At 34.9% G+C, this 23,461-nt stretch overlaps 1 protein-coding gene across 1 annotated transcript; it reads left to right on the top strand.

The window, feature by feature from the left end:
* Positions 1-2,476: 2,476 nt before the first annotated feature.
* LOC121267156 (transcription factor MYB13-like) lies at positions 2,477-4,360 on the top strand. Its single transcript, XM_041171019.1, has 3 exons — positions 2,477-2,669; positions 3,135-3,264; positions 3,823-4,360. The coding sequence occupies exons 1-3, from the start codon at positions 2,477-2,479 to the stop codon at positions 4,358-4,360; spliced, it is 861 nt and encodes a 286-aa protein (XP_041026953.1).
* The last annotated feature ends 19,101 nt before the right edge of the window (positions 4,361-23,461 follow it).

The following is a 23,461-nucleotide window of genomic DNA, read 5'->3' as shown; positions in this document are numbered from 1 at the left end:
AAAGCCTGTGAGCTCGAGACTTCCAAGATCGGCCGTCGATTTTCCTCCCAGAGTGGCGCGTGTATTGCACGTGCCACAACGGTCTCTTCGTGCACTATTTTTCTGATTTTGCGCAATGTTTCCCATTGTATTTTATTTCCTGTCCTATCTTTACTTCTTAGAAAAATACAACTGCAAAAAAAATAGGGCATTTGGACCTTAATTTGAATGGAGTGGTCCCCCCTGAGCGCTTGGTGGTGCTTATGGTAGTGTTGGTGCTCCATACTCTGCTTAGTCAAGGTATGTGGTTTTGTTAATTCTGTCGTGGATAGAGTTATGCACGATAGATCTCTTAGACTTAGGTCTTTAGATATTTGCTGTCTGAACTAGATCATGTCAATTACGGAAGTATGTTGGGAAGCTATTAATGTTTGTAATTGACTTATTTTTAAGTTAAATTTATATATCCTCTATTATGAATAGAATGTAGTCCGTTACTAAAATAAAAATAAAAATAAAAACTCATCATGTCTTTCATTCTTTCATTGTAGTACTAAAATCCTACCAGTTTTTTAGATCGATCGATCAGTGCAAATAGACAGGAGGCATGCATAAAATAATTGTAAATCTTATATATATATATATATATATATATATATGCGTGTCACGCGCGCGGGTGTGTGTGTCGCGCGCGCGTGTGTATGTGTTGTGTGTGTGTGTGAATCTTCCATTCACCTAACTGTCCACACGTACATGCATTGATTGATTAACCAATCAAATCTTGGACGGAGGGTTGAAATTAAACAATCTTATGACATAATTAATAAACTCGAGTTAGTTGAGAAATCTGATCGTTGTTGAGAAAGTTGAAACAGGTCAAATATCGCATCCCTTTATTTCTTTCATATAACATATTCATGACAGTACTGAATTATTCCATGGAAACTTGAACGTTTGTAATTCCTTTTAATGGCGGTGCTATAGCCACGGACATTATTAATTGGCACGGAATTGGGTACTGATTGTGTTAATTTTTTTTTTAGAACCATTTGTGTTTGCATATTTATTTTAAAATTCAAAAAAATAAATACACAAATACGTAAAAAAAATTAACGATATAATTTATCGGACGAAATTGTCTAATAAAATTGTTCGTAGGAGTATCATTTTCCTTCTTTTAATATCCCTAGCCATTAAAGTGGGGTATCATTCATCGTCATCGTCATCGACTTTGATATTTGTTCTTAATTCAAGTTACTTAATTAAAAATATCATATCTCATTATTAGGGACGTGTTTCACTTCTATGCACTCTTGATCTCCTACAACTAAAAAGTAAGCTGGCTTGGGGGTTGACGGGATGCCTCCGATGCCTTGTTTATTTCAGAAAACATCTCATCTTATCTAATCATTACAACTTTCTCAACCTCCAATACAAAATAAAATAAACAATTTAACTTTTTCAATTCTCAAAACAAAAATAATATTAAAAAATATATTCTAACAATACTTTATTCAACTTTTTAATTTTAATCTCAACTCATCTTATCTCATTTGCGAAAACAAACGAGCCCCGCTTTTAAGTAATGATAGGAGTATTCTTAGAGCCCAATTATTCAAAGATCTCATTAGTGTACCTGGATTCTTTAAATAAATCTTTTAAGTTCTTAGAATCATCCGGACTAACTGCTTTGTCCACTATTTGAAATTTGAACTTCGGAACATTCGGACTATTTACTCACTTTGAATGAGTAAAAATCTCAATCATCTCAGGATAAGTGGGCGGGTGTTCATTTCCTTTACTAACTGGTATGAGCCCCATTGGACCAGAGAAGTTTGAGCCTTGAGTTGAGTGATTCTTTGGGCCACCACGACCTAATCTCATGGTAGCACCCTAAGTGCCCTTATAATGGTATTAAAGCCCTTCCACTCATAATGAAAAGATTTGTTAATTAATTAAACAGTCATTTATTGATGATTTCTTTGTCCTACGATCAAGTACTTTTATTATTAGCCGTTCGATAACTGGTACGTATCCTATATATATTAATGTTCTACTTTTGGAATATTACCTTAAAATATTTACTAATTTTTCAAGTTAAGGATTACTCAAGAATTTTTAGACAAAGAATTTTATTCAATAATGAACTTCGGTGCCTTCCAGCTCCATGCACCTTCCACTTAATATCCTCTTGATGATTTGCTAATACAACAACGTCCACCATTGGCTTGACCTTATATTATTTCTCGACCGTTGACGGAATAAAAAACACATATATATGATCAACTTGCCCATCCATCACAAAAAATAAAAAATGATCAATTTCATTTGAATATAAATAAAGTATATATTAAGACCTGCTCCAGGACCTTATAAAATAAGCTTTCTTTTTAATCGTTGGAAATTGTTGTCAGTTGAACAGCTAAAATTTTCAAACACGTTCTTGACTCATCAAACCTATGACACTACCAAGCAATTAATATTCGTAACTATTTATATGGTCTTAAGGTCTCTGCATGTTGAAACATCTGAGCAGTACTTAGAGATGATGATGATGCTGAAGACTTCGGATGATGAGAAAATGCCCGGGAGATCAAGAGCCTCATGGAGTCCTGAAGAAGACCAGAAGCTGAAAGCCTACATTAAGCGATACGGTATTTGGAATTGGAATCAGATGCCTGAAGCTTCCGGTAGGAAATTAATTAGCAGATGATCTTAAGCGTTATATATATTTCAATTAGCTTTATCATTCGGGGTGTCTGCATGCAAAACTTGTTTTGGGTGTAGGAATATGCGTACGTACTGTTCAGCCTGTGATCAATATATTTTACCTACTGTGATTAATTACCAAATTTTCTTGCTTTTTCTTTCGGGGTCTCAAAAGTTTAAGTTGATAAAAATAAGTATATATTTTATTGTTTATTTCTTATCTTAACAGTCTCACTAACTTGTGAGACAAACTCTCTCTTAATAAATGGCCTAATATGTGCAATATTTAGTTAAACAATTTAAGCGAAGAGTCAAAATTTGAATTTCGGACTTTTGTTCTAATATAATGTAAAATCATCACTTATTTTAAAAATTTAAATCAGTTTATAGAATGATTTAGTTTTAATTATTTACATTTTTTTCTTGAACACTTTCTTTTATTTTAGGTTTGACGCGATCCGGAAAAAGTTGTAGGCTCCGATGGATGAATTACCTTAGGCCTGACATTAAGCGGGGGAACTTCAGCCAAGAAGACCAAGAAACTATACTTAAGTGGCATGAACTGCTGGGGAACCGGTAAGTACATTCAGTACAGATTCTATATGGAAACTATACACAATGTTCTTTAAATCATGCATTCGTCGCTATATATTAATTCTATATATATCTATATATATATATAACAAAGTTCTTTTCTTTTTAATTCTTTGGTTTTTTGGAGCTCAAACCTACAATGCTCATTCATATCGAAGGTCGTGTGAGTCTTTTTAAAGGAATTGACACTCAAACTCTCATCATGATTGATATTACATGCAGAATTAGGTGAATGTCTAAAGTGCATTATAATTTGCAAATGGTGATTGAAGTCTGGAAGGCTTTTAGAATCAGTTTGAAGTTAAAATGAACAATTAACTTTCCAATCGAATTAGCATTTCTTAAATTCTAACGAATGACATCACATGGATAAACTACAACATATATATATGGCTTCTAGAAGATGGAAAAGCGAAAGCTTTCAGACTTCAGTTAAACCCTAATGTTGATGATATTCTGAAGCAAGAAAAATCTGGCTCTTCTAAATTGCAGCAGTACTTGATATATAATGTCGGCCTTACCGTCTTCAATTTATTTCAGATGGTCTGCAATTGCTGCCAAGCTTCCAGGAAGAACTGACAATGAAATAAAAAATTACTGGCACGCCCACCTGAAAAAGCGCAGTAAGAACAATTTGTCATCAACAACTATATCAGAATTGGTGGGAACATCCGAGGAAGTTGAAGCTAACAAGAATGATTCTTCTGGGAATCAAGATCTCCTACGAATTAGCGATTCACCAAAAGTGCCAAACATGGATGGCATTAAAGGTATCCCGACGTCACTACAAATCTATATGTCTACAAATGATATTGCCTCTTCTTCAAGCAGTACTGATCCTCCAGTAGAAGATGTTAGAAACCAATACATGATAGATCAGGACGAGATCAATTTTAGTTTGTCCAACGCATCTGAAATAATCCAAAGTATATGGGAGCTGCCATATTTTTCATTCCAGGACATATTCATGCCTGAAACAGACCCTGGATTTATGGCTCCAACTACTGCGAGGTGCCACCAAGAGCCAATGTATTCTGATGTTTGCAATGATGCTGGTTATGATTTTTGGGTAGATTAATGATCAATGTAAGCAGCAGAAATGCATGTGATCATGTACTGATAATGTCTTTGATCAAGTGTTGTTTTCAGCTACTGGAAGTTGTGAACCTTATCTTCAAATGGTTAGTTTGTAAATAAGCATCATGCATTTGAATATCCACGACATGGTAATTTAAGTGTTTCAATTCCCTAGCGAAGTTGTACAATATCGAATGGGGAAAAAATACAGACATATTCGAGATTCGCTAATATTGGGCAGAAATATTGTACAAAGATCATCAAGGTTAGGCATGCAGCTTGTAAACGAGTTAGTACAGTCATGTACTGCATGCATGCCCATCGATCTTCTCAATTAGAGCACCTGAAAATAGGATCTAATCGAACATATGGGACCCACTAAAGGGACATAATAGTTAGTCAAGCGTCGACTTTGAAAATAAAATCCCGGTTGCAAGGCTAAAAGATTTCTAAAACCACCCCCGGCCACTAATTCAAACTTTACCACCTACTAAACACTACAACAGAATGTGTCTTTTATGATAGAGAAAGCTATCACAAAAAAATGAGAAACCATCACTAAAGATATTTGGTAACGTCACCACGACCGTCACCTAAAGTGCGTCACAGAAAACAATTGGTGACGTTTTACTGTTCAACCGTCACAAAAAAAAATTTTAGTGACAGTTGGAGGTGTTCCGTTTGGTAGAACGTTCAAACGTTCTATTTTTTGTGACGGTTGAGAACTGTCACAAAAAGTCACGTTCGGACGTCAAAATAAACGTTCGAACGGTAACCCGACCGATTGGCGTTCGAATGAGAGAAGTTAACGTTCGTTGAATATAGTTCAAACGTATCATATTTACATTCGAACGTTTATGCGTCCGAACGTTAATTAGAATAAACGTTCAAAATTCCGTTCGAACGTAAACGGACTAATCTTCAAACGTAAGCGTTAACGCTCGGACGGTATTTCGAATGTAAATGAAGGAGCGTTCGAATGCAAGTAGTACATTCGAAGGTTTCTTGGAACGTTAATCGTTGACTCATTCGAACGTTTTATTCGTTTGAGGGTCCGCACGTTCGAACGTAGAGGCCTACGTTCGAATGTTACGATACACTATGTATTCACGTTCGAGCGTTGGTTCGAATGTGAACCAATGTTCGAACATATAGATCAGATATACTAATTTCATAAAATTTAAAAACATATTACTTATTTCATCATATTATATACCATCAATTAAAAACTAACAATGTCTTATAAAATTTTAAAATTAGATATTAAAACTAGCCACCACTACAAAAGACAAATTTATTTCTTCTTTTTTCCTCGCCCACCGCGATTCTGTTGCAATGACATAACAGGCTCCATTTGCACCATCATCTCCCGTTGCACTTGCTCTTGCACTTCACTGCGTATTCTTTTCTCCTGATCTCTCTGTTGGTTCTGCAAATGCGTCTCTAAATGAGACTGTCGTTCTAAGAGAGACTCTAACTCTTGCTGTCTCGACCTCATATACTGATTCCCACGCCGTGCAGCTTCTAAATCTGCCGAAAGATTATTAATTTGTGAAGTCGATGAGGTTGAGGAGGATGAACATCTATGCTTGATAGATCGTCCCAAACCTCTTGCCATACTAGACTGCGGCCCGAGCACTTGCTTGAATATATCTATGTCACTAGGAGAGGATTCCCTAGAAGTCGACTGCATCTCCATCATTTTTTCCTGTAATTTGAAAGGTAATGATCGTAAATAATTAGTAACGTATTAAAAGAAATAGAAATAAAAAATAAATTATTCAAATGTTACATAAATCATTTATTTAACAAAATTAACACGGCTTACATAATTATCTGCAGCGACAGGATCCATCCACTCACTATGCTCATTAGTGTGAGCAGCAGCATAGACATGATTGAGGGAAAAGTTTTCAGGATCATCACGTTTCTAATAAAGCGACATTAGCAATTTTAAAAATATAATGTTAATACTTAAATAAAAGAATATCAGGAAAATAAATGAAATCTAAAAGTTTTTAATTACCATTTTTTCAGCAAGACGGTGGAATGACCTTAAACCGGCATGATGGTGGACAGTCAGAGCGGATCTATTTTATGCATTTGTAGAACTCAAGTGCTACAAAATATATTAAGAATGTTAATTGTAATATGTATACATATAATATATAGAGCGAATATGAATGTAAATAATTAAAAGATATAAATGTAAAATACCTGATAATCTGGAGATGCGAAAAGATCACAACACTTTCTCCAATCATCTAATTCCATCTGCTGAAAAGGAGACTGCACAGCTTCTTCCAACGTCTCAAACTTCTTGAAGTGGTCATGACATCGTCCTTTGTGACGTCGGAATAGTGTAGCCATCAACTCATTCACGGTTCTCAAATCGTCGTTACGGCCAAAGTCAAGGTCGAATTCATCCTAACAAGGGAATCAAGTCAAAAATATGATATACTAATCTAGGTGAAAAAATGTACTCTCAAAGTAAACTCACCAGCACACGACTTCGAATGTGCTCCTTAATCTTATTCAGAACATCTAGCCATGAGCGCACATAAAATGGAGCATAAGCTCGAAAAACTGTGCCAATATAGGAGGAAAGCGCTGCTGCACTATCATCCACTCCTCCAGTGGAATTATCAGGAATTGTGATCTTCAGTTTTCCGTGCCTTCTATTTTTTTTAAGAGAGATGTCATGTGTATAGCCACGATTGCGATGTGCAGATACGTCAACTACATGATAATAGATAGTATAATTATAAATTATATAGTTATTGAGACAAAAGTATTAACTATATGATTAATTATCAACGACAATATTTCCTTACTGGTAGGTGTCGACTGGCTGTTGTTCTATTCTATGTTAACTTGATCTTCAGGAACGGATCCCTCGAGTGGGAAGTCCTCAATGGGTTCAGGACTTGGACTTGGCGGAGGCACATTTCTTCGTTGTCGTTTTGGCGGCATTCTTGAAAATAATTAATTATATCAAAGAAAATTAATTAGAAGAAATTATGAAAATTCAAGATATTTTATAGTCACCTATATGAATTAAATATTTAGTACTTTTATTCTTCATCGTCGGATGAATTTTCCATGCCTGTTTCAGAATCTCCATCAATAACATCTTCATCATCATCATGCACCTCTTCTTCATTATCCTTATCCAACTCCTGTCCCGATTCTGATTCGTCTTCATCCTCTGACTCTTCCTCTTCTTCTTCCTCCTCACTTACTTGAATTGAGTGATCATTTAATACAGACGGGTCGAGATGGATGGGTGGGACATCATCTCTGCACAAGAGGAGCAACTCGAGTGCACCGAGGTCAACAAACAAGTTAATACTCTCCATCTTCCTGGCATGCCTCTACAATCGGAGTGTCATGATCTTCATCTCCACTATTCTCGTAATCTGCACTCGTTCCTGCTTCATATATATTTCGAGGGGCAAATTTTTGTACGACTCGCCAAGTTATCTCTCTATTATCTTCATCAGCACTTTTCATTAGATCAATCAAGTAATAGACTTGGGTAGCTTGACAAGCCATTACAAATGGATCATCTTCGTACCATTTAGATGCAGTATTGACACACGTAAAGTGATTATCCCTATGTATCGAAACCCGACCACCGGCTAGATCCCACCAATCACATTTAAAGACATATGTTACAGACCCACCCAGATATTTCAATCCGATAATATCACGTATGACACCATAATAGTCAATATCATCTGTTCCATGACTCCCCTCGACCAACACACCATAGTTTTGAGTCTTTCTATTACGTTCATGGTCCAGAATATGGAATCTATAACCTCGAACCATGCATACAGTGTATCGAAATGCTCTATTTGAGAGACTACGGGGCCAATGCATACAATTCAGAAGAAATTGATCCGGGATCACGAGCATGTTGTTCCAAAATATAAAAACTGAAATAGTATATATTTATTATTTCATTATCCAGAGTTAAAAATTTCAAAATATAACATATATTTAATTTTAGTTCATACACATTCTTCAAACCATCCGAGAAATTCTTCCTCGTGTCTTGCCTCTATATTTTCTACGCCTTCCGTCTTAAGTTTGTCCATGTGCTTACTTTTATAACATGTTGCAAAAGAAGTATATTTTGAGCACAACAATTATAGTTAATTTTAAGAAAACTATAATTATTCGAAGCATGGAATGACATACCTGAGATAATCATCAATCTTTCAGCAATTATTTAGCACATACCACCAAACTTTACCCAACTCTCCATCAATTAAATCGTAACCCGTTTGTACACCCAAGGGTCGTACATTCTAGGAAAACACTGATAGCTCACGAGGAGGCGGAGCAGTAAAATCAGCATTTCGCTCTTGACAATTAAATCTTGTCTCAGCACCACGAAGATATAGAGAGCAAAATGTTAACTATTTATCGTGTATATAGGCCTCTGCTATTGAACCCTCAACTCTAGCTTTAGTCCCAACAGTGCTCGTCAGTCGACCCAAATATCTTTCAACTGGATACATCCAATGGAATTGGACTGGTCCACCCAAAACCTCTTGCGGTAAATGTATTGCTAAATGGACCATGACATCAAAAAATTATGGTGGAAAGATCTGCTCGAATTTACATAGTATAGTAGCAATGTCTTCTTCCAATTTCGACAACACATCTCGATTTAGTACCCGAGCGCACAAATCCTTAAGAAACATACAGAGTTCAGATATGGCGACACGTACATTAGATGTCATCTTTCCACGAATTCTCACAGGTAATAACTTCTGCAAAAATACCTAACAGTCATGACTTTTCAATCCACTGATTTTCCAGTCATCAGGTGTAATACCCAGCTCACTGCCATCCATGCACATGGTTCACGGTTCCATAATCTGACGCACGGGTTCACACCTTCATCACTTTTGTTCACGTTCTTATTTTCCATTTTCATGCATGTACGTGTATCCTTTTCCTCTAGGTTTTATCTCTTTACTATTTTTATCTTATATATTTATATGTTAAACATCTTCAACCCTAGCTAAGCACCGTTCACTCTCCTCTTCCCAGAAGCCCAAACTGAGACCTCCTTTCCTGTGCTAGCAAGGATTTTGTCGGCAACCACAGCTTCTATCACCCACCGTACCACCCATTACTGCCACACCACTTCATCCGCGCTCCACGGTGAACCTCTGTCTGGACCTCACCACCGTGCCCAGCCGCACGAAGTTGCTGCCCAAGTGCCCCGTAGCCTCTGTTTGCAGGACTGAAATCCTCTGTTTTCATCATCCAAAAATAGAGCACCTTTCAGCCACCTCTTGCTGCCACCTTCACCCACCACCGAAAAACTCATTTGTGTGGTAACCCTCCCCCCCCCCACAGAAACTGCCAGCGAGGACTCCCTCCACCCCAGTCCGCCGCACGCCGCCTCATTTTTTTTTCCACGGTAAGCTCATGCCATTTCCGTTAGTGGTTCTTTCCTCTTGGTCCCTCCCTCGTCCACTCACCGTGTGTCTCTCTCACTCATCTCTCTTTCGCTCGCAGCTAGTGACCAAGTGCCACCCCCCATCCGCCATAGCCAACCGCCTGATCCACGTCGTCGTGCCCCCGTCTTTCCGTAAGTGTTTCGGCTGCTTGTTGTTGAGTCTTCTGGTGTATACACATAGTTATATATATGTAACTTATGTTAATCAAATAATAGGAAATATTATTACCTTTTTACCCCTTATAGTATCTCCTTCCAGATTTATTGTTTCGGGTGTATAGTTTAATGTGGTTATATCATGTACTTGGGGTTTGAAATCATGAAGATATTACGTGGGTTGTAGAGTATGTTTTTATTTGGGCGTAGACGTGTGGATTTACTTTGTTAAGTGGATATTTTTAAGGGACAAATATTTTATTGGAATGGTTACCAAGTAGATACTGATAAGTAATACTTAAAACAATATTTTTTGTTTATTATTATTTAAACAAAAGTATGAGTTTCTACTTATAATGATTTTGATATAGTTATGATATTTAGTATTATAAATTATCGTAAGATCTCAATCGTAAATAGGTTAGAATTTAATGTTTTAATCAGAGTTACTAAGTTGGATATTGATGAATTTAAATAATGATGTTGGTATTCTAAGAGGAATGAGAATTTTGGGTTTTGAGGAAGTTAAAATAAGTTATCTTAGATGTTTAGGCCTAAATATCGAAATGCGACATAAATTGGAAATTTATGTGATTATTTTATAGGTGACGACTAATTTTATTCGGCGTTGTTGAGAAAATTTTTGAAAAGCTAAGACGTCCAGGTAAACGGGGTTCCTATACTAGATTTGCATGAAAAGAAATGAACTGAGGTTGGATTGTAAAAATGTGCATGTTATTTTAAAACGAAAAAGTGAAAAACGACCTTAGTGTATGTTTTGCATTCAATCATAAGATACGAAGGAAAGAGAAAATAAATATTTTTGACATGAAATGTGTAGACATGAGCAATACTTGACATGCTTCTGAAATATGCAAAAGAGCGAATATGATACCATTGAGATTTTTATACATGTGGTATGAAATGATTTGGATATATTTTTGATCAAATGGAAATTATATGAATATGTTTCGCACGTGTTTTGATATGATATGGATATGATAAAACTTTGGCATACTTATCTGTTCTGAATCTGATTCTGAATATGGTTCTGATATGATGATACGGGTTCACGTGATATGGTTGGTACCAACATGATATGATATGATATGAGTGCACCCACTTTGGAAACAAATTGGTCTTTTACGTGTTCTTTCCTGTGTGCACACTCGGGGCTCCGAGATTGAAAAAGGAAAAGTTTCACAACATGATACTGCCTGGTTTGGCCACCGGGGATAGCACAACCCTACCACGGGGGTTAAACATGGTATATGACATAATATGATACAATAAGATGAAGATGTGCAGTTATGTTATGCCAAAGCAGCTTTTGAATATGAATTTGGTTTATGAGTATGAAAAGATTTTAAAAGTCGCTCTGATTTTTCCTGATAATATGTTTTGAGATGTGCATATGAAAATGAAATGATATATTTCTGCATACTAAACTTTCTAAAATTGACTCATGTTTACATAGTAGTATATGTTCTCTGCTTACTGAGTTGTGGATAACTCACCCCCTTATCTTCATATATTTTCATATGACATTGATTACCCAGCTGGGGTTCAAGAATAGAATTGAAGCTGGCTAGATATGGATGGAAGGTTGGGTACCTAAGAGTACCATTGTTAGTAGATGGATTTAAATTGAGTATTTGAAGTACTTTATGTTGTTTGGACCTATTGAGACCTAAAGATGTATTGTTTAATTTTGTTGAGGTTATTGGGAGATTTTGGACCCTCTTGGTTTATGTTTTTGAAATGATGACTTATGGAGTTTGTATTATGATTATTTGGAAAATATGAGTTTGTGTGCTAATCATGAAGTCCTTGGAGTTTTAAGTGCTTGGAGAGACAGGTTTGTAAGTGACAGGTAGTAATTCTCCGACCCTTCCAGGTGTGGGGCTTTACATCAGGACTCACACATCTACCAATATTTGAAGCATAACCATCTGGCAACTTCACACCTTGCAACCATTTGCAAAAATCCATCATTTCCTCCCTAGTCATTGCAAAACATGCATGTGGCATGATCACTCTATTGCCTTCCACCCGCAAATGTAGATTATGTTTAATTCTCATTCTCTCAAGATCTTTTCTCGTCTTGATCGTGTCTTTCATCTTTTTGTTAATACTCATCAATGTACCCAATATATTATCACAAATATTCTTCTCTATGTGCATTACATCCAAACTATGTCGCAACATGCAGGACGACCAATATGGCAAGTCAAAAACAATACTACGCTTTGTCCAATTCAATTCTACCGCGCCTCATTTTCTCTTGTTCTTTTCCCAACCTTTGCCAAAATTGTTCATTTTAATATGTTCCAGATGTTCCACTATCTCTTCCCCAGACAACTCTTTTGGTGCAATTATATTCTCTACTCTCCCATCAAACTTAGCACATTCTCTTCTCCATGCATGATTTGCTGGTAGATAATGTCGATGACCCATGAAACACAACTTCTGAGAATATTTTAGCCACTCACAAGCAGTTTCTTCATTACACGTTAGACACGCTAACTTCCCTTTCGTACTCCAGCCGGAAAGATTCCCATATGCCGGGAAATCATTTATGGTCCACATTACCTCAGCATGCATCTAAAAAGATGTCAACATGGATGCATCATAAGTTCTAACACCTGTTTCCCATAACTCTTTCAGCTCTTCAATCAACGGCTGCATGAATAGGTCAATGTCATTCCCAGGTGATCTCGGGCCAGGGATGAGTAAAGTTAACAAAGAGTTTGGGGCCTTCATGCACTTACATGGTGGAAGATTGTACGAAATCAATACTATGAGCCAAGTGCTATAACTTGTACTCATATTCCCAAAAGGGTTGAATCCATTTGTTGTGAGTCCCAGGTGCACATTCCAAGCTTCTATCCCAAACTCTGGATATTGATTATCGAAAGACTGCCACGCAAGTGAATCAGCTGGGTGCCTCATATATGCGTCATTCTTAACTCTTTTCTCCTCGTGACACCTCATATCATGAGTTGTTTTCTTACACATATATAGTCTTTGCAACCTAGAATTCAAGGGAAAATACCGCAACACCTTAACCGGCATATTTTTCTTACCCTTCCACCTCGACTCTCTGCATACAGGACATGCTTGTTTCTCCTCGTTCTCCTTCCAGAACAAAACACAATCATTCTTGCATGCATGTATAGAATTGTACTCAAATCCTAATCTCTTTCTCAACTGTTTCGCTTCATAAAAGTTCTTGGACAATGCAGACCCTTCGGGAAGCACCTCATTAAATAAGTCCAATACCATGTTTATTGCTTTCGTCGACATCCCGCACAATGACTTAATGTGAAGCAACCGAACAATGAACGACATTTTGGAATGTTTTGTACAGCCTAGATAAAGCTCGCGCTTTGCATCTTCCCACATTGAAGTGAAATTATCACAATTAGTCCCTCCGCCACTTAAGGCATTGTCATCAACCTCATCCATAAACATCCCCGCTCCAATGTTACCCAACATCTCCTCCATCTCATCCTGCTCATAATCATCATCCATGTGCCGCAAATAATTGTGATGATCGACCAATACATCTGCTGACTGTTCATACGGCTCACATTGCAGTACCCATCGGGTATACCCCAGATCTATACTATTCACAAATATATGACTTTCTACTTCATCCAACCCTATCGCACACAAATTTTTACACCCTCAACATGAACACTTAATGTAACCACGACTATCAGCAGAGGCCCGTGCAAAATCAATGAAGGTTCTTACTCCACGCGCATAGGGTATGTAATCCTTTCCAAGTCTATCGTCCAGACGCATCCAAGTTTTTTCCATTTCTAAAAGTTTCTATCTATTAATAACATGTACATAGAAAATTCACATGCATGTCATGCTCCAATACGAAGTTACTTTTTTGATAAGGTAGTTGGTCCTATCCCATTCGAGATTATATTATCTATATTGCACAAATCTCGTCACTTACTACTTTCCATGTTCGTAGAAATTTCTGCAACACCTCCCTATAGTTCTCCAAGTATACATGTTCAAATAGAGGGATTGTGACCCTACGAACAGTATACCCGAAGAACAGTAGAGGAAGATACCAAAACTTCATATTAAACGTGGAAAGTAGGAATAACAAAAATATGCAATACAGATAATATAATCCCAAACTGTCCACACTGGACAATTCAGGAATTAGTGGACATATAAATGACACTAATTCCTAAACGGGTCTAAGGTTATTTATGCAATGTCACACGCATCTATAAAAAAACTGTAATACCCCATATTTTAGTGTATTTTTATTGAAAGATTATTTTTATTAATTCAAAAATTTATCCTCTTGTTTTAAAATTGTCGGATATTTTTAAATTGTTTATTTTGTGATCTTTAAAGTGTGAAAATTAATTAGTTATGTTCTTAATATTTATTATTGTGATGCATTTAAATTGTTCTTTATTTTAAATTAATTGATTGTTGGATTTAATTATTTTATTTTCATTTTATCATTACGTTTAAATTATTTTAATTGACTTGCTGTTTTGAAATATTTTTCGTTGGATCATTTTTGGTGACCCAAGATGTGAGGATTGGACCTCATTTCTTTCCCTCCATTTTTCTTTTTCCTCTTTTCTTTCTCTCTTTCCTCTTTCTTTTTCTTCTTTCTTTTTCTTCTTTTTCTTTTTTCCCCCAGCCTTCTCCCGCGCGCGATGCCTCCCCTCTCCCTTCTCCCGTTCGTGCATCTCTTCCCCAGCTCGACGCCGTGCACCACCGTCTAGCATCACCGCCCACCACCACAGCTGCCCCTCCAGCTGACCATCATCCCCCTCCAAGCTCGGCCCCTAACTCGCCGTCGTTAGCCCCCACGCCCTTCACCAAGCCGCAGCACATCTTGAACTCCAGCGCCGCCGTCGCGCCACCTCTGGCTACCATTTATTCACCACTTCATCCTCGACCTCCTAGCAACCCAAGGCACCCATCCTTAGCACCGATCCATCACCGATGAAGTACATCCATCTCCATTTCCGTTTTGGGCATTTTTGGCCTAAAACCGCCTCTTACGCCGCCACCCACGGCAAACCACCACCACCACTATCTTTACCGACATCCCTAAGCCCTACCCTATTAATTTCGGGTCTTGGTTTGTCTCTGTTCAAAAGTGGATTTTTGAGTCCCACGGCCACAGTGTATTTTACACTGTTACGTTATCGTGCCGTCACTTCTTGCAGCTCTGTGATTCTTCAGAACTTATAATATAGCACTATAAGTATTTTTTGAAAGAACTATCGTGATTTAAATATATTTTTGCACTAACTCATATTATTGTGATCTGGTTGAGCATGCCGGACTGAGTTCGAGGAGTTCGAGGGTCGGATGGATTGTGGACTGAGTTGTGTGTTTGGTTTGCATTCTGAATTGTTGGTTGTTGGTATGGTGTTATTCATGTACATGGCATATTGCACGCATGATCGTGTTTGTAAATGAAACTGGGTTTTCGTGTACATGCATTCATGTTCATGTGTTTTATGGAAACCGGGTTTTCATGTGAGAATGGATTTTGGGTGCATGTGTATCATGACCCCAAGCCGAGATGGGGCATTATCTCTGTGGAGCTCCTCTGATCACTTGAGTGACGTCCCCTGGGTTGTCGCCGGGCGATAACAGGATCGGACGAGATGGTCTTGTGTCGACTTCGTGACCCCTCTGCTGGTGGGGGCTAGAGGATGCTTGGCGACTAATGTGCTGGGCGCGGAACTGGGCATCGCTACGAAGCCAAGAAGTGCGGATGATCTCTAGCGGAGATCATGGTGCGTATGGTTAATAGATTAATAGGCTATTTTCTAGAAAAATAGCGTGTGTTGAATAAAATGATTTTATGTGATTCATTTTCTGAGAAAATGATGTTTTATTGATTTGGGTCATTTTCTGAAAAAATGACGGGTTATTATCTTTGGGCCAAAATAGGATTTTGGCGTGTGTTGAAAAGTATCCATTTTCGGAGAAAATGATATTTTTGGATCTGACGCATATTTTGTCATATGCATGCATGTTGGTTGCATCAATATGTTTTTATCTCGAGAGTTGTTTGGTTTATACTTACCTGTAGTACCATTTTATGGTATCGCAGATTTTGATGCAGATGAGGATGACGAACCTTAAGCTTAGCTCCTTTGGAGGAGTGATCTGGGATTGCTCCCGTTTATCGAGATTCACTTTATCAATTATTTATGTATTTGTCTTGTAATATATTTTTGGATGACTGTATAACTTTTTAAAGATAATTTGTTTTGAATATTTGTATTTAAATTTCTAGTACTTATTTGACTTGTTTATATTATCCGCTGCGATTTTTATTGTGCACCTTTGTATGTTGCACTCACTTGAGCACATTTCATTGGGATGCGTGACCGTGTTGTCATCATCCTAACGTCACGATTCCCGTGTTTTTGTACGTGGGAGTCGGGGCATCACAAAAACACTACAAACAATATCTTCATGTTCTGTGTCTAGATTGTCAAACAAATAATATTGCATATTATATTGTTAAACTAGAGAGAGATGGAAGAATATATTCACAAGTTTCGTATCATGAGTAGATACGAGGGAGAATGATCTTGAAGAAATGTCTATATTTTAGTCTAATTGCTTAACTGTCATATACTCTCTAGTCCTGACAACTCTCAATTAGTAATTGTCAAGACCAGTAGAGAGTAGTCAAGGCCGGAGAGACAATGATAGTCAAGCAAATTGATAGACATTTCTTCAAGATCATTCTGCCTCGTCGTTATTATATAATTGTTATTATAATTGTTAATTTTAAAGGTTATTATATAATTTTAATTATTATCATTCCACAATTATAATCTTAATTGTTATACTTAATTGAGTGAGTTATTTATTTATATATACAATAAGTATATAATATTTATATAAGCATTTATTTGATCCTTATTTACTTACTCTTTAGTTTAAAATAAATAAGTATATTTATTCTAACTCTACTTATTTGGTAGGTACAAGACTTTTTTATTGAAGAGTATTCTAAACATTATAATATAATTTTAATTATTATCATTCTTAAAGTATCATTTTAATTGTTATATTTAATTTCAAATGTTATAATATAATTTTAATTATTATAATTCTTAAAGAGTTATTTTAATTGGTATAATTAATTTCAAAGGTTATAATATAATATTAATTATTATAATTCTTAAAGAGTTATTTTAATTGTTATACTTAATTCCAACTGTTATTATAACATTTTAATTATTATCATTCTTAAAGTATCATTTTAATTGTTATACTTAATTTCAAATGTTATTATATAAGTTTAATTATTATAATTCTTAAAGAGTTATTTTAATTGGTATAATTAATTTCAAAGGTTATAATATAATATTAATTATTATAATTCTTAAAGAGTTATTTTAATTGGTATAATTAATTTCAAAAGTTATAATATAATATTAATTATTATAATTCTTAAAGAGTTATTTTAATTGTTATACTTAATTCCAAATGTTATTATAACATTTTAATTATTATCATTCTTAAAGTATCATTTTAATTGTTATACTTAATTTCAAATATTATTATATAATTTTAATTGAGTGAGTTATTTATATTTAATAAGTAATTATTAATTATAGTTATTGTATGTATATATATATTTTATATATAGTTAAGTTATATACTTTTTTTTTCTTTTTTTTAAAAGCAAGTTTTATACTATAGTTATAATTAGAATAATAATTATATTCTAACTAAATTAGTATGAATATATTATATATACTTATTAAATGTTAGATATTAAATCTCATATTAAATGTTTTTAATCTCTACTTAAATTAAAATCCTAAATTTATAATTTTCTTCTCAAAGAACAAATTTAAAAAACAAAAAAAAATTATTATATACAAAATTCACATAAATACGAAAAACTAAACACAATATATTTCTAACCATATAAACATATATTCACACAAAATTCACAAATAATAATCATAATTATTTCAAGAGTAAGCATAAAATGATAACAATATGTATTAACATATTCCTAAACTTGAGTAAGCAATAACCATGTATTAACAAAACCTAAAGACAATATATTTCTAAACATGTTAACATATTCAAACAAAATTCACAAACAATAATCACAATATCTCAAATCCATATCACAACATATTCACAATAACTCACAAACTATTCACAAACTATACAAACAATAATCACAATATTTCAAATCCATATCACAACTTATTCACAATAACTCACAAACTATACAAACAATAATCACAATATTTCAAGAGTAATCATAAAATGTATAAAATATTGCTAAAGTTTAGAAATATACATAACACTCACAATATCTTCTTATAAATCCAAAGCTTCTAACTTGCCAAAACAACCAATCTTTCAAAAAAATACAACACTAATTTATTATTTTGTATTATATAACAAAAACACAATATAAATATCATAAAATTAAAAAAAAAAGGACAAAAACTCAATATTTTTTTCTTACCAAAACTCAACGGGACTCACTCTAACTCTCGCTCTCCCTAGCTCAAGTCCCTCTCTCACTCAACTCTCTCTCACTCAACCCTCTCTCTCTCTCCTGTAGGAGACTCTCTCTCAACTCTCTCTCTGTTGCGTGCATGGGAGAAGCAAAAATGAGCCGCTTCCTCCCGTGCGTGTATTCATTAAGTCTAAAATTTGACCAGACGTTCGAACATTTAAGTTGTACGTTCGAACGTTATATTATCCCGCCCAAATTTAATATGACGTTCGAACGTAAAAAAATAAGATATTTTTTTTGCGATTAACGTTCAGACGTTTTATATAAACGTTCGAACGTACCCTTCGTATGATAGAGCATGAAATCTAGCGGGAAATTTTCCGCACTTTTATTTTTATGTTCGAACGTTAAGGAATTTGTCGTTCGATCATTCATATATTTTCACTGACTAACGTTCGAACGTACAACTTGCATGCCGAACGTTCATATCATCAAAGAGTTACCATAATCGAGCAGGAAATTTCCTGCACTAATTTCCTAACGTTCGGACGTTCAGAAATTTGGCGTTCGAGCATTATAATTTTCTAGTGATTTTCAGTCACTAACATTAGAACGTAGAGTATAAACGTTCGAACGTTTAGATCATCTCATAGATACCTTAATCGAGTGGAAAATTTCCCACACTTTTAGTTGAATGTTCGAACGTTATAATTGAAACATTCAAACGTACCCTTCCTAACAGATATAAAAAATGCAGCGGGAATACATTATTAAAGTTCGAACGTTAAAAAATCATGGACGGGCGTAAATTTTTATTCAATAGTTAGTATTCCTTAATATAATAGTTATATATACGTATTATTTTCAAGATACTCACAATATTTCTCTTCATTATAATTTTTTTTTTAAAAAAAAGTTGAAAAAAATACCAACTTCTTCTCACTATTTTCTTATTTCATACAACCTGATTGTTCGAGATATTCTTTGTTACTCTATAAATTCTACATTATATACTATATTATAGTGTAGTATATATACTATATTTTATATATATATATATATATATATATAGTATGATAGCATAATACTTTAGATGAAAACATAATAATATAGTATATATATTATACCATATATATAAATCAATAATATATAATTCTTTGTTACCTATTAAATTCTGCATTATATACTATATTATAGTGTTGTATATATATTATATTATATATATATATATGATAGCATAATACTTTAGATGAAAACATAATTAATATAGTATATATACTATACCATATATATAAATCAATAATATATAATTAATAAAACGAACAACAAAACTTATATATATATATATAATGCACTATATAAATACTATATAGTAATGATTTTCTTGAATCACATTATCGGAGGGTCATAATTTGTATGACTTTCAACTGCATCCAAATATATGACTTTCAACTTCATCCAACCCAGTTCCATATCGTTCATAAATATTCTCGACTTTTAACGACTATCAGCTGTTGCAGTACGGCTGGGGCTACCACTTAATAGACACCTATCTCGATGTCTGAAGATACGTACGACCCACTTCATAGCCACAAACGCAACAAATGAAGGTACGCAACTACAACGTGATCACCAAGCTAGCTAGTTAGTCGGTCCTCTATATATTTATTACTTGTAACATGCACAATCATGGAGGATGTTTGAACATTACCTTGAAAACAAAATGGATCAATCCTCCCCAAAAAAATGCACCTTACTATTTACTGATCCAATGGTCAATCCCGTCTTCGATCTCCTTCTATATGAAAAAAGTATTATACTTTATATATAGTTAAGTTATATACTTTTTTTTTTCTTTAAGACATAATTTACACTATACTTATAACTTGAATAATAATCATATTCTAACGAAATTAGTATGAATATATTATATATACTTACTCCATGGTAAATATTAAACTTCATATTATCTGTATATTAAATGTTTTTAATCTTTACTTAAATTAAGATCATAAACTTATAATTTTCTTGTTAAACATATTCAATAAAGATTCAAAAACAATAATCACAATATTTTAAATCCATATCACAACATATTCACAATATTCTCACAACAATATTTATACACATATCAATTCATCAATGAACACCATAAACTCACAAACTATTCACAAAATTCACAAACAATAATCACAATTATTTCAAGAGTAAGCATAAAATCACAATAACATATATAAACATATTGCTAAACTTTAGAAATATAACTAGTACTCACAAATTCAAAAAAACCAATTAATCTAATTGTCATTCATTAGGGAGAGTAATTTGATTCCAATCAAATTATTTAGGAAATTGTACACTAGAATTTTGGGTACTAGATTGTAATAATAAAGTATGTTGTTTTAGACAAGTAATAAGAGCATGTGGTTCTAATGTTGATTTCATTAGTTTATAATAGATCATATATATAATATATTATATTATATAATATTATATATATATTGTACTATATATATAATACAGTATATATAATATACTATATAATACATTATATATATAATACACAGTATATACATATATTATAGTATAATATTATATTATAATGCTATATATAACATTATAATATATAACATATATATTTTGGAAAATAAATCGAAAAATGTTCGAACGTACTAAGAATTACGTTCGAACGTTTTGTATATATAAGGAGGAAGCAGAATGGCAAAACATCATTTTCACCGTTATCGCTGCCGTCAAATTCCGCCACAACCGTCACTAAAAGGTAGGCATTTATTTTTTAATCAAATAACATGTATTTTATTTGAGATTTGGATTGAGTTTTGTTTAAAAAATGATAAGTGGTGGCTGGATTTTGAACTCCATTTTCCGGCCACCACGGCTTGCCATTGGCCAAATAGTCACCTTAGAAATGTTTCTTGAAGTGTATACTTTATTTCTACGGTGGCATTTCGGCATTTAGAACGTTGTAGATTAATTTTCGAGATTTCAATAATGGTTGAGTCGACTCAGACATTTTGTCTCGTAACGTTTGAACATTTTACGAAGAAGTTCGAACATATGACGTTTCAATTACATAGCCGTTAAGGCTTATACGTTCGAACGTTAATTTTTTACATTCAGACGTTATTTTTCATAAATTTTATGTCCAAACGTTTAATAAATACGTCCGAACGTACTACTTTTCTACTTTATTTATGCTTCAACGTTCGGACGTTCATATTTATGTTCGCACGTAAAACACATACGTTCGAACGTATAACGTAAACATCTGAACGTATAACATAAACGTCCGAACATACGTCAGCCAATATTTATTTACTGCTTATGTTCAAACGTGTATGTTATACGTTCGCACATATGTGTTTTGCTTGCGAACGTAAAGGAAATACGTCCAAACGTTTTATCTTAACGTTCAAACGTATATTTTACTATGTTCGAACGTTAATGCAGAGCAGCTTAAAATTAACACAAAAAATGCATCAATGTAAATAATTTTTTTTTCTCTATTTTCAGGATATGGCTCATCCTCTGCATATTAGGAAATGAGGGAGGGAAGGAGCCACTCAGGACACTGCTCATATTTGGGCTCGTATTGTTATGGTAGAGCGAGAGGTCCTGATTAATGAGTTCGATGAACTCATTTGGGAGCAGACGAACCTGAGCGATGTTTTCCTCAGTAGAGGCTGGGGAAATATTTGCACATTGAGGGAGAAGGTATACCCCTCAATGGGTCAGGAGTTCTGTATGGGGATGTGTGCCGTGCCTTAGCACACATCCTCTCACACCATGACTGTACGCGGTGTTTCCATTGAGATTTTACCAGATGTCATCGCTGAGCACCTCGGAATTCTTCGAGGAGTTGAGACATCTGCACACGCTACATCCTGTGAGGATGTAGCCACTTCTGCATCATCTACTGGCCGCCCATTTGAGCCAGCATCAGCCATAGATGTAGACCGATCAGAGGCCGAGGATACTAGCCTCGAGGCTCGAGATGATGACCGAGACGAGGATTTCTACATCCTCACCGGGAGGGACCACATGCAGATCGAGAGGAAGAACGCATTTAACCAGAACCATCTGCTACCTTTCTTCCGCATGTTGCACCTTATTGTTGCAACAAACGTGGATCCTGTGGCACATAAAACCACATTTAGTCGACTTCAAGCACAGTTTTTGATACGAGTGGCACGTGGAGATCCCATAGATTTGCCACTTCACATATTTGAGAGGATCCGTTATGAGGCGAGCATCGTCTCCACTGATAATCTCCCATACGGTATCCAGATCAGTTGGCTATTACTTGCACGAGGAGTGCCAACTCAGCCAGAGGAGCGGGTGAAAGATCGGATGAGCCCCCTCGACATGACCACACATCAACGTAGCATTGGACAGGCTAGGGGACGTCAGCCACCCCCTGTAGAGGATCTAGTTCCTTCGACACAGCTTGAGCCAGGTCATGTGGGGAGTAGTAGTCAGCAGCCGCCGATTACATCTGCAGGAGATGCACGACCTGCTTGGGTTGATGCGGTGATCTAACAGCTGACTGCACATATCAATCATAAGATCGATCGATCGCTCGCGGCTATAGAGGCATCTGTATATGAGATAGCCCATTGTGTAGGTATCCTCAACGACAAGGTTGATACCTTGACTGAGAAGGTACGGAGTTCGAATTTCGCGAACAACGCTATCATCTGAGTGTTGTTTAAAAAATTCGATCATATTTTGTATTTTGCTTTTATTATTTATAAAGAAAAATATTATTTAATATTTCTATGGTTTTTCACCATTCAATTCTCAATCTTCTTTAATGTTATATTTTCTAACTTTAATACTAAATCGCTGCACTTCAAATATATATAAACATAAATATATATTTATATATACACAATTATTTATATATTACAAATTGTGTATATATAAAT

Source organism: Juglans microcarpa x Juglans regia, chromosome 5S, assembly GCF_004785595.1.
Source record: "Juglans microcarpa x Juglans regia isolate MS1-56 chromosome 5S, Jm3101_v1.0, whole genome shotgun sequence".
Classification (NCBI taxonomy): Eukaryota; Viridiplantae; Streptophyta; class Magnoliopsida; order Fagales; family Juglandaceae; genus Juglans; species Juglans microcarpa x Juglans regia.
The sequence above is the reverse complement of the archived record's forward strand: the minus strand, read 5'-3'. Positions and strand labels throughout refer to the sequence as shown.